A 13,618-nucleotide genomic window follows, 5' to 3' on the forward strand; every position below is an offset into this window, starting at 1 on the left:
TCACAGCTGATCATTTCATTCTGACATGAGTTTAAAAGGTTAAGTTACTATCTGAAGAAAGGTAATCTGGTTGCCTTTCACAGCAGCCTGCAAGCTCTGCAATCTGCATAGAGAGGGGCATTTGTCATCATTAGCTGAGCTGTGACAGCTGGCACCCAGGGTGTCCCAGAATCAAGAAGTGGCAGAGACACTCTTGGTTTAGGTTGCCATTAAGTATAGTAGGTTTTGTGAGGATCAAGTATATTTTATAAAAAGCTTCGTGATGTAACTAACAGCAGTGAACATATTTGAATTTTCTGTAACATGGATAATACAATGATAGCACATAATTAGCAGGTTGCCTCTAGACAACAAGATGCCAGATTACAGTATGAATAAACATCCACTGCCTGCCACTTAGAGAGGTAGACTCATTTTCAATACCCAAATAGCTCCAGCAGAGTGGTTTTTTTTTTTTTTTTTTTTTTTAAAGGGTTGGGTTAGGGTGATCTATTAAGTATATTCAAGGAAACAGACCAAAAGCCCAGAGATTGGTTCTTAGATATTTTTTAAATTAAGTTGTAAACAATGCATAACTTCCCTGGAATGAGCTCAACTGCACACACCCAATATGGCACCCATCTTTTGATAACTTGAAAATGAAATTAAATCTTTTGTGCAGATGCAGTCCTTCAATTGTTTGAAGTGTACATTACTGGTGATGAAAATTTAAAAATATTCTTTGGCAAAAGTTTAAAATCAGGATCCTTTTCCAAATAAGTGCTGCTAATTAGAGGTCTAGAAGAGATGTGGTTAATAAATCTAGAAGAGTATTTTTAAAACTTCAAATGTTTATATATACCTTGCTATATTTAGTTAAGACAAAACTATAAAAATCAAATGAAGAAAGTTTGAACTAAGAAATAGGTTGATCAGACCTTTGGAAATTTAGAATGCTACAATCTCTCTAAAGTCATCAATGCTTGGAAACATAATCAATAACACTAGGTTTTATATTATTATGTAAACTAGTTTTCCACAAATAAAACTAATTTTTGTGTTAATGTAAAATCTATGCAAATACATGCAGTCATTTATCAGGAAAGCTGACAAGCATTCCATATTGGAGGGGGAAATGAAACTGCCTCAAGAATAGAGGCAATTAATTATTTCTGTATTTTTTCTTCTTCTGTCTTGAGGCACAAAAGTTATCCATCCAGTTAAAACAGCAAATGAAATAAAGAGATTTTTTTTTATTTAAACACATATGGCTTTTGCCTGCAATGCTGATCACCACAAGGTCTACAGATGCCCGTGGCTAAATTGTACACTGGCAGATGCACACAGGGGAAAACTGTGCTAATGCAGCGTGGAGAGCAAAACAAATGAAGAACTGAATATGCTAGTCAAAAAAACCAAAAAGCAAACCCCAAACCCCACTTTTCCCCCTGATGACTTTGCTTATCAAATGTAGGTTGATGTTGCAAAAACAATCAACTTTGGTCTGTTGCAAAAAAATAAAAAAATGATTTTAAATCAGTGAAGGTGTTTTTATGTACACTGATGCATATTAATAACGTAGGTGCACATTTAAGCAATATAGTTTTATTTCTGTGAACAGAATGGCTAGCAAGATTTAAACGTCTCCATTTTAGAATTAAAAGCTTATGACATTCAAAATTATCATAGTATGTGACTGGATAAACACTGTTGGAATTTCTAGTTGCTATTTTTTAAATCCTTTTAGTGGTAACCTCTTAAGGTATTATTAAAAAGTGATGAGGGTTATTATGGAACAATTTTGCAAATGTGATATTACTTCCTGGTGGCAACAAGAATTCTCTATTTAGTATCTCTTTCCTTTTAACAGGTTAATGTAAAACTGTATAGAAGTCAATTCAATCTTCTATTATCTGAAATACTATGGCTGTGTGTGTGTGTGTGTGTGTGTGTGTGTGTGTGAGTGAGTGTGTGTATGTGTATGTATACACAGCTTGCATGCACAGGCTATACTGCAAACCATAAAATGAGTATATTTCTTAAAAATGGTTTAAGATTATTAAGAAAGCAATAACTTCTTTCTTAATAGGCCTGTAAGCATGCATAACATTAAAATTTCTATTGCAATTGCCAAATAAAAATATAAAACAGAAAGCATTTAAATAATTTGTATATCTTGGGGGAAGAAATAAAAACTAGTTGTACTATTCCAAGTTGTAAAATGGCAAATACTTGAATGAGCATCATTATGAATGAAAATGTCTACACTCCTACAATTCAATAATTCTTTGGAATATATGTAAACACCTAAATTTAAATGACAACGTATAATGTAATACAAAATTTGGAATGCAAGCATAAGTTCTAAGAATGTGCATATATTAATATTAGTTCTATTAAACTCATTAGCTTTATCCTATTACTGAAAACGTAAAGTAAAATATAAACACTAAGAGATCATGAGCTTTCTCTTTCTCTAGGGCCATAAGGATAACAGCATTATAAATGTGCCTCAAAAGTTGCTAAGTTAGTTGAGGAATTCAGAGAATGGCATATTCATAGAGAAAAATCATAGAATGGAATAGTATTGTACGCTAATATGCATCAACATACCTAACTTTAAAAATAGATTTCACAGAAAACTAAAGCTGCACTTTTTATTTCACTGTGTTCTCAAGTTTTTATTGGAAACATTGTGTCTTCCAAATTATGTTGTTCATGCTTATAATGTGATTTAGGTATTTAAAAAATAGATAAAATGTGTAGCTTTAAAAGTGCTCTTCATCAATACCAGTTCTGACTTGATGTTTTTGACAAATTACTGCATGATAAACTGTGCTTTCAAGAAACAATACATTGTTATACCAAAATGTATATTATTAGAATAGTAAAAATAATCATATGTAAATGAAAATGAAATATCATATAGGTGGTCTACTAATAGATGTTTATAATCCTATACCCATATGAAAAAGGAAATTTCTACTTATCAACTGAGTTCCTTCTTTTTTGTGAATTATGTGTATTACTGCATGTAATATATAATAAAAGGTAATCATTTTTACTTGATGCAATTATTATTTTAAATTATTATTCTAGCGACTGGTCATTAAAAAATAAATCCTAGTTTAGAGAAACGGCTTTGTTCATTAAAAAATAAGCTTCAGAACTATAAATTAGGAATATAAAAGGTTATTTTAGACATGCAATCACTGAAAGTTGATTATCTTATGTACCATATTCTAGTCTCAAGGTCATGTTGAATATTTTCAGTGGCTTAATCACATACAGTATGGAACAGTAATGAGAGCAATGCAGTCTTGGATGACCCACTACAGATGTACAGATTAACAGACTAATCGCATCTGATTGCACTGTTTTCTCTAAGTGCAATAAATATGTAGCATACTAAGAGCAGTAAGGTAGTAGTCGTATATGCATATGCATGTAAATCCATGGTAGTTATCTGTTAAAGAATACCTATTTTCATTTATGCAAGTAGAAAAGAATCACATGAGTCCATTTATCTTGTCTGATTATTTCTATAATATTCGAATGAAAAATACAAGTTGAAATCTAACAAAAAGAATTTTAGTTTTATCAATTAGAAAGATAATGGTGACTTCATGAAGGTTCCATGAGGCACTAAAATAGCGGACTCAGCATTTCCTCCATAATACTCAAGAAATCAATGAATAAACCCATTGTCCATAACATTTGGAAGAGGTTAGAGATCACAACATATTATGAAAAATCTTCTGATTCACAACATCTTCTCTTTTTTCTTCAGTTTACATATGCAACTTAAAATACTCTGCACTTATGTGTACACATTCAAATGAAGTGAGGAATAACATATATATGCCAGGATTTAAATTTCTTTCTCTACCAAAGGAAAGATTTGGCCCTTCTTTACATATAATTTCTTCAAGTCTGCAAATCAAGCAAGAGAGCTAATTCTTGTATAATATACTTTCAACATCCATCTTTAATCTCAAAGTTACTTTCCTTTTCAATACCTATTAACACCAATATCAAGTTTACTAAGCAATACTGAAGAAAAAGAAGCGTTTGCCACTACAAGTTTGACCATATGATTACACACTTGGGTGATAAAACTGAGGAAATGGCCTTGATCATTCAAGTGAAAAATAAATAATTTTTAAAAAATTAGCCCAATTCTCAGGATGCTCACATTGAAGAAAAAAACAGGGCCTAAACTGTGTAAACAGTGACCTCAATCTTCTGCTTGACTTTGTAATGACCCTAATATTAAAACGTGAAATAACAATTTTAAGAAATCAATGGTCCTTTCGAAGATCTCAAGCTATTTTGTTTCAAGTGTTCTTATACCAGGAGTCACAACAGGAAGAAAGGTATAGACGCCATCAAATTAGATTACCAGAAAAACTCCCTCTATTTTACTTTATTTAATGTGACACATAAAGAAAACCCTGCACAAATATCTGTCTTTAATTTCTCTAGTGTAAAAAAAGAAATATATTGTGTCTGGCAGAATGAAATAGTTGAAATAGCCCTGGTACATTTTAAAAAAGGGGCGGTGGCATCAGATGCATACAATGAGCCTTCAAAGCCACTCCAGCAGTAGGGATAAATAATTTAATAAACTCAACTTCATATTCTTTTTATCTCCCCAGTGTAATAAGCACATATTAAAAAAACCTTTAAATTCATGAATTCTTGTGAATAAACTAGCAGCCAACAGATAATGAAAAAATCACAGAACAGTATCTATATGAGCAGTTAATGTGTGTGCATATCATCTAACAGATACAGTTTTCCAGAGGAAAGGTTACAATTGCTGAAATTTGTGAACATGCAATTCAAATTTAAATGAAGATCATTTTAAAAACACAGAGACCTTACATTCCTATATCCAGCATAATAGAGTTTTTCTTTAAACCTACTAAGGTAATGGTTTATGCATTACTTTGTGTAGCCCACATAGTAAGCAGGTCTACAGAGTGTTATTAATTACTCAGGAGATAGTACTTCAAGAGAAATTATTTTGCTACTGTTATTTGGAATGCTTGGACATGTTAAGCATCACCATGTTTAATTATTTTTTAATCCATTAATACTCCTAACATTTATGATAATGATGTATTTGTATTTCTATTGGATTTTTATTTTTTTCTAACTGGGTACATTTTAAATCAAGCCTGCCTGGTGAACTAGGAAAATGAAATGGAAAAGTCAAACCTTAAAATTACAAATACCATTCAAATGTAATCTCAATCATTAAATCATGAGATTCTTGGGGTACTTTTCCCTTTAATTAGGTCAGTTTTCGTCAATTATCATTCTATTATTAGCCCTTGTCAAAGATGGCCTGCATGCATAGCACTGAAAACAATTAAGCACTTATATCTTAAGGCCTGGGACACACACAAGCTTTTATCTAGCACTAAGATTGCAGTTATTGCAAAAAAAAATCCAATGACTGGTATCTTTAGAGTTCTTTTATAAACTTTTCATATACATAAGAAATGGATTTTAAGCCATTTATGTATCACATCATTTGAAATACTAGTTCAGTAAGTCAAATGATATTTTTAAAAAATTATCATAAAGTAGTTAAATACATTACTCCTATAAAACAAATCTGTCTCCAAAACCTAGGTTGAAATCAAGTGAATGACACAAAAAATACTATTATTTTTAATTCTTCTCCATAGGTCATTTCAATTAAAAAAAAATGCAAGGGACGAAAAACAGTGGTCCGGATAGTTTAATTTTCCCTTCAACAATGAGGGGCGTTAAGATCACTGAAAGGATTCAGCTACAGAAGGCAATTCATTTCACGTGTTCAGTGTAATAGAAAATCACTGTGTTGCAGCAACAAGCACTACTTGCACCAGAGTATTATTCTAGGGCGTCCAGTTCACCCACAATGATAACAGAGGAAGGCTGAAGCCTATGTTATGTAAATCACTGTCAGCACCGGGTGTGATGGGTGCTTAAGGAAACAGCTCTGAAAACGTGGTCCTGCCGTCCTTAAAACCGAATGACTTCACTTCCCTGGAACACTCTAGGACTAACGAGTTTCTTAGTCTTTTTCGCACCATCTATTTTTCTTTCTTAAAGTGCAAATCGTTAGTGAAAAGGCCTGGGTTGCACCAATTAGTTTCCACAAAGTGCTTCGGTGTTTAGCTTCGCTTTAACCCAATTAATCCGCACAGTGAGCCCCCAAGATGCGCCACCTGCGCGCTTGGCTCAGCCATGCCGGGCCGGTGCCCCTCGCGGGCCAGTGTCCTGCTCGCTAGACCCACCCGAACGGCCCCGGGGCCTCCGAGTCCTCGGCTGCCTCACGTCCCGCACATCAGGGGAGCGAGGGAGGGTGTCTATAGGTGGCTTAAGAAAGCAACGGACAAGGGCTCCTGGCCCAGCATCTTTGGCCGGAACCCAAGGGAGAGGCTCTGGGCGCAAGGGCCCAAGGGGGAGAGGAAGCGCCAGGCTCGGCTCATGGGCGGGAAGGCGGCGAGGGATGTGGGGCGCGTGGGCAAAAAGCATGGTCAGGGACAGACCAGGAGAAAGCCGGGATACCGGAAAGGTTCTATTACAAAAAAATCTTTTTTAATAACTTGCCCGCAGAAATCAAGTCCATGGGACCGGGAGTAGAAAGAGGAAAGCAAGAGAGCTCAAGAGTGCGGAGCAGCGGAAGAGAGGTGGCGAGCGGGAAGCGCCCCGGGACCCGCGCTGGGTGAGGGCAGCGGTGGCCCTTCCCCAGAGACCACTGCACATCTCCTTTGCCTTTGCGGGCCTCGGGTCCTCTGACTCTGATTTGCCATGTCTTCCTCTTCTTCCAACTGCCAAAAGGTAGCAGTGCGTTCACCCGCGACGCCGGCAAAGTGGCGAGCGGCTTTTCGGGTTCCCAATCCCTGCTCCTAAGGGAAACTATGGGTCTTGGGAAGTGAGAAGATGGATGCTATGAGTCCCCAATATAATGTGCTATTTTAACCTAAATTGGAATTTATCACTCTTGGATACTGAGAAAGTAAATTATAGGTGGCTCTGATGCATACCTGTGCGAAAGAAAAAAATTAAAAGAAAAAAAGAAAAATCTAAAGGAGTAAAAAGTGAGAGTCCTCAACAAGAACTGTTAAAAAGTAGCGCTGAAAATGCCTACAAACCTGTTATCTTGAGTTACAGAATTTCTTTGAAAATATTCTTAATTTGAAAGATAAGTCATTTAAATTAGAAGTAAGCAATTAAAAATCCATCTAGGTTTTAAAAACACTAGGGAACCTCTAAATATTTCTTTAGTCCCTCTGCACTGAACACAAATGATACCATTTAGAAAAAATAATTCTATATAAAATCATTTCCCCTTATTGTTTAAATTTCCAAAAACTGGAAATGTTGATTTCTTTCAATTTTCCCAAAATGATGTTAAAGTTAAAAAAAAAAAAAAAACTGGATGACTGAAAATTAATTTTCTTTGAAATTATGAAGCATTTCTCTTAAATAATACGAAATAGCATAAAATTAGGAGTCTACTGTCAGGTCACCACTAAGGACACTTAAGATAGGAAATATATCCTTAGACTAGGAACTATGTCCTTAATACACATCTGTAAATAAGCCAAAAGCCTCCAACCTTCAAATTTTCGGTCCAGTTATCTGCCAGTGGATCTGATTTTTATGATCTCTCCTGAATTTCTTCTGTTAAAATACAACTCACTATGAAATCACAGTATAATAATCACTTGGTTCCAGAGGTAATATCTTTTTTAAAAGTATTTCTGCAAATACATATATAGCTTACTGTCCTGCTTGAAACACTAGCAAGTCTACCAAGGTGCGCGGATGATTGCAGATGGGAGAGGGGCACAGGAAACATTTCTTAAACATCCAACTTAATTGGGGTAGATAACATCTACCACTCAGCAATAATTTTTAGATTCTTCTCAACAAGTGCAAATGAGGAGGAAAAAAAACAGGTAAAAAGAAGAGCACACTACTTGCTTAAGGCTTAAAAAAATCATCCAAACATATAGGAATATCCAAAATGTGACAGAATGAGAAAATCACTCAAGTAATACTCCATCTAAAGTCAACTTTCCCTGTGTGTGAAAGAGCAAACCTTTAACCTGCATTTTAAAAAAGACTCCAGGATTAACGGCACTAATTATCTTACTCTAAGTGCAAGTTAGTGACTTTCTTTTAGAAAGCCCCATCTAGTTCGCTAATTGATGGATGACCATTAATACACCTGTATTTGCAATTCAGCCTAAAAAGACAAGCAGGGTTTTCAGCACAGAAGAGAGCCGCTTTGCCAAGTCTTTTCAGAACGTCAATATGCTTCAAGTAATACCAAAGCTGAGAGATGCCTCTTGATTTCCAAACTGTCTAGGTGGCCTGGGTGGTTTTCTGCCGGCAGCAGCCTCCTACCTTTAGTTTGTGTGCCTATAGCCATGAGGGGGGATTAATTAGCCGGGTTGGAGCTGAAGGAGGCTGTCGTGACGAGCCCAGTGGCGATTGGCCGCCCGCCTGCCTGGCCCTGCCTTTATAATTTCCACACGAGTGCATCTGGGCTCTTAGACAAACCAACAGCAGCTTCTTCTGACATATACACACGCACACTCACCCCCGACGCACACTCAGCCCACTTTTTCTCCATCTGATTAACAGTCCTCCACACACAATGATTACGGGAAAGCGTAAATAAATACGGAAAGGGGTGATTATTTTGACTACGGGAAGAGCTTTTCCTGGGTCTCAGCGCAACTTTTGTTTTTATTACTGAGAAGGTGATCTCTCCATGCATTTCTCTCTCACAAGGATTCTTTAAAAGAGGAAGAGAGACAGAGAAAGGGGGGAGAACAATCTTTCACTTTAAGATCGGCTGGGCTCAAAGATAAAAGCAAGGGGAAAGCAGCAGCAGCGGGGAGGCCACCGCTGCAGCACATCGGAAAGACACTTTTGATACATTTCTGAGCGCTGCGGCCCGTTTCTCCACCGAAGTTGGCTCCAGCTCTAGCAGCCGCATTGGATCCCACAGCTTACTGCGAGACTCCGGTATACAATCCGGATCTCTGCCCCAACATGATCGCGGCCCAGGCCAAGCTGGTCTACCATCTGAATAAGTACTACAATGAAAAATGCCAAGCCAGGAAAGCTGCCATTGCCAAAACTATCCGGGAAGTCTGCAAAGTAGTTTCCGACGTACTGAAGGAAGTGGAAGTGCAGGAGCCCCGGTTCATCAGCTCTCTCAACGAGATGGACAATCGCTACGAGGGCCTCGAGGTCATCTCCCCCACCGAATTTGAAGTGGTGCTTTATCTTAACCAAATGGGGGTGTTCAACTTCGTGGACGACGGCTCGCTGCCCGGTTGCGCGGTGCTGAAGTTGAGCGACGGGCGCAAGAGGAGCATGTCCCTCTGGGTGGAATTCATTACCGCCTCCGGCTACCTCTCCGCGCGCAAAATCCGGTCCAGGTTTCAGACGCTGGTGGCTCAAGCGGTAGACAAATGTAGCTACAGGGATGTGGTAAAGATGGTGGCTGACACCAGCGAAGTGAAACTGAGAATCCGAGATAGGTACGTGGTGCAGATTACCCCAGCTTTTAAATGCACCGGGATCTGGCCGAGGAGTGCTGCCCACTGGCCACTTCCCCACATCCCCTGGCCGGGACCCAACCGGGTGGCAGAGGTCAAAGCGGAAGGGTTCAATCTCTTGTCCAAGGAGTGCCACTCCCTGGCCGGCAAGCAGAGCTCGGCAGAGAGCGACGCCTGGGTGTTGCAGTTCGCGGAAGCCGAGAACAGACTGCAGATGGGGGGCTGCAGAAAGAAATGCCTCTCCATCCTTAAAACCTTGCGGGATCGTCACCTTGAACTGCCGGGTCAACCCCTGAACAATTACCACATGAAGACTTTGGTTTCCTACGAGTGTGAAAAGCATCCCCGGGAGTCGGACTGGGATGAGTCTTGCCTGGGTGATCGGCTAAACGGGATTTTGCTGCAACTCATCTCCTGCCTGCAGTGCCGGCGTTGTCCCCACTACTTCCTACCGAACTTAGATCTGTTTCAAGGCAAACCTCACTCGGCTCTGGAAAACGCTGCCAAACAAACTTGGCGACTGGCAAGAGAGATCCTGACCAACCCGAAAAGTTTGGAAAAACTTTAGAGGATGATCTAATCAAGAGCCGAAGTGATTACTCTTCTCTAAGTCCTACTTAAATGAAAACTTCCTGTTCGATTCCTATCTAATATTCCATTCGACAGTGCAAACACTCTCTTCCTTAAAAAGGAGTAATAATACAATGCTTAGGCATCATCTCACCCACCCCTTCAAGGGGAGAAAAAGAAGTATGGGAAGCGGAGAAAAACCCAAACCCCAAGTATTATAAGACTTCTTTACATAAGATTTCATATCTCCCTTGAAAAGTACACAATAGCACCCGGAAAACAGCCTGGCTGTAATGCAAGACCACAGCGAACACTCTGCCTAACTATCAAAGGATTATAGCAATCCTGGTGATTTAGGTGCATCTGTCTGTGAGTAAACACGATTTGGATATGCCATCTGAAGGAAAGTGTAATGTATATTTTGATTTGTAACAAATATTGTGATCTCACATTGTCTTTGAAAGTGTGGATGTTGGTGTTTTGTGATTTGGTGAACAGAACTTAAATTGCCATTTTGGATACTTCCAGACATTTTCCACTAACAAAGATACCATTTAAAGGTAGATTTCTTCCTGGTACTTTTATCTGTCCTTGAAAGTGTCTGAACTTTAAAAGTTTACATTTTGTTTCAAATATATTGCTTGTTCTATTTCTAACATTCCATAAATATACTTGAAATGTTATTTAAATATATTCAAAGAAATTTGAATTCAGCTTATATAATAACGCTTGAATATCTGAATTATATATTTGAAAAATGCACTTGAAATACACTGGATAATTACTTTTGTGATTTAGATTTTAATTTCTGTTGCTGGTTTTTATTTAATTAGAAGCTAATAAATGAAGTAAAACACAAGTTGTTGTGTCTCATGTTAAGTTGTTCTATCAAAAGATGTGATGCTTCATTTTGAACACTGCACTTGAACATTTTAAACATTTTGAGAAATGTGCTAATGAAATCATTAAAAATAAACCTTAAAATATTGGAGAAAAACTCTTTTTTGCACAGCTACAGACAGTAACTATTTCCTCAGTTCCTTACATATTTATAAGACTACTCCTTTCTGTAATCGACACAATTTAAATCTACATTTGAAAGCTTGGTCTTTTGATTAGTATTTTCATAGTGTTTTTGAAAACAAGGAAAATCTATCATGATGGCAGAGATTACTGAGTTAAAAATTCAGACTAATTCAGAGAAAATGAACTTAGAGTCATAATAAAAATTTGAAATTTGTATATAAAAATCAAGTCAATAAAATGAAGGCCACTTCTGATCAATATGGTTCATGCAAATAAAAGTTCCATTTGCAGAATAAATTAGTAAGAAAACCAAAATTGTTTTTTCCTTCTCAGGGCAAACTAATGATAAAACACAAAGACAAGTTTTTGATTATTTAAAATCAAATACCTTGCATTCAAACTCAATTTTAAAATGAAATGCTTTCGGAGTTAGAAGGGAAGAAGTCTTTTGGAGCGTTTAAATAGTCAACAAGTGCTAACAGGGCTGGTCATTGATGGGCCTTAAGTTAGTTAATTCAGGTGGTGGGAACCTTTAGAACTTCAATTGCAGCTTTACAAATACTGTTTTATAATGCTTTATTTCAATACATACATTAAATGTAATAATAAAGTTCTGGAACTATTGGAGCATTTGACTATTTTATAGTATCTGCCTGCAAACCATTTTAAAGAAAGATCTTTGCAAAATGATGCTAGAACAGCTAGTATGACACTTGATCTTGAATTCTTAACTGCAAGGAGAAGTTGGTAAAATTACACAGTAACATGAAATTTAAAACAATAAAATGGATCTCAGAAGATAATGCTGAGATGTATAGCTGCTCTAGTACTCATGTGTTTAAAACCTTCATGCTAAGATTAAATAAATAAATATTTAAGCATGTTGAATGATCCAAATGTGTATTTTCTAGCATTACATCCGTAGAATACAACCTTTAAACATCTGAGAGCTAGCATGTCTTATGTATATACATTCAAAATCAAAGTTTGTAGAGAAACAGCCATTCTTCCTCTTAGATCCATATGTAAAATCCATTCTTAATGCAGGAGATGAAAAATGGATGTAATAATGGAGATGAAATTATATCTAAATGGCTCCCATCCCGGTTTCCTTATAACCTTTCAATAAATAACAATTCACATTACAATCTATACTTTTGGAAATTAAAAGTGATCTTAATAAGAAATTTCATAAAACCTTTCCTAGTTTTCCCAGAGAGATTGAGATGCTGCACCCCAGGGACTTGGGAGCAATTGGCTTAACTACCAAATCTGCCCAAGTGCACACAAAGGCACTCACAGAAAGATTGTTAAAATGTGCATTATCTGGTAATACAGGATTTAAACTCATTAATATATTCTTCAATTCCATAAAAGAGCATGTGTTATTTCATTCATTTTATTTTCTATGAGAATGACCAGGGAATGTGATCCCCTCCCCCACTGTCATTTAAAACCAAGCAAAATTGAAAACCACTTCCTGCCACAAAGCCACCAGCAGTGGACATGGAATCACTTTAACTCACTTTTGTGTCGATCTTCTTGAAGGCAGGATCATCCTCATCTACCTCGAAGTAGATTTCTGTCGTGGTGATGGAGAGAGTACCCTTGGCCACAACCACTGGAGCAATGAGCTGGGCAGGGGTGCTGAGAACCACTGGGCCTGCAAGACAAGGGCAGGGAGTGAGGCTGAGCCCCCTCTGGCCCTCTGCTGCTCCCTCCCAGAATATACCACAGGTTTTTATTTTTAAAGAAGTACTGGAAAAAACAGTGCCTATGTTATGGGACAAAGTCTTCTCATGTTAGATAAGGTCTGCTTAAGCTTTTATACATTGCCTTCTAACGAGACTAGAGATAAATAATTCTATAAAAACCCAAGAAAGCAGGATACCAAATAAGCGACCCATAATGTGTGTTTGCAACCTCTGCATAGAAATACTACATGGTTGGTGAGACGCTGCCATTAACCAACTTAAAAGTGCAGAACGGAACCTATAATGCCTGATTCGCCATTGAACATCACCGGCTTTCCAAGAGACCTTAGGCAGTCAGCACTGCCCCCAAAGACCAACCTTTCGCACAAAACCTTTCCAAACCACGTAATTCTCACCAAGGAGAGGTGAGAGGAGGTGAAGGAGGTCCAGTGTACTAAGGGGTTAGCATTTTGCACTCAAGTTATTTTAATATCGGCGTTCTAAGGCGCGCCACATATACTTATGCGTACAGACGGACATTCAAGTTCTTACGTGGAAAGGAACGAAAATTTTAGCAGTCATTTTGTAAGAGACAATCGGTCAAAATGATGAAAATGTGAGACGCCGGAACAAAACGATTCTCAGAAAAAGCGTCTGAAAGTGCTATTTCTCAACTTTTAAAACTGGAGGAACTAGGCGTCGATAAAAAAGAAATTTTTAGAAAGCGTGCCTGCTAGGATGCTTACTTCATATTCCTTCCATTTAAAT

At 37.5% G+C, this 13,618-nt stretch overlaps 2 protein-coding genes across 9 annotated transcripts in view; one reads left to right on the forward strand and one right to left on the reverse strand.

The window, feature by feature from the left end:
- NBEA (neurobeachin) overlaps nucleotides 1-13,618 on the reverse strand; it is a 660,252-nt gene that overhangs the window by 167,409 nt on the left and 479,225 nt on the right. For all 8 annotated transcript variants that reach the window (XM_079137358.1, XM_079137357.1, XM_079137359.1 and 5 more), the window contains one exon: nucleotides 12,683-12,819. In XM_079137358.1, coding sequence (XP_078993484.1) covers nucleotides 12,683-12,819 — 137 coding nt within the window. The remainder of the gene's footprint in view (nucleotides 1-12,682; nucleotides 12,820-13,618) is intronic.
- MAB21L1 (mab-21 like 1) lies at nucleotides 466-10,989 on the forward strand. The gene has a single exon (XM_079137397.1). The coding sequence runs from the start codon at nucleotides 9,049-9,051 to the stop codon at nucleotides 10,126-10,128; it is 1,080 nt and encodes a 359-aa protein (XP_078993523.1). The 5' UTR covers nucleotides 466-9,048; the 3' UTR covers nucleotides 10,129-10,989.

The sequence above is a fragment of the Sciurus vulgaris genome (genome assembly GCF_902686455.1).
Source record: "Sciurus vulgaris genome assembly, chromosome: 4".
NCBI lineage: Eukaryota > Metazoa > Chordata > Mammalia > Rodentia > Sciuridae > Sciurus > Sciurus vulgaris.

Bases quoted from the DNA above. Each gene is read 5' to 3' on its own strand.
- MAB21L1 (XM_079137397.1), top strand. From the start codon at position 9,049: ATGATCGCGGCCCAGGCCAAGCTGGTCTACCATCTGAATAAGTACTAC.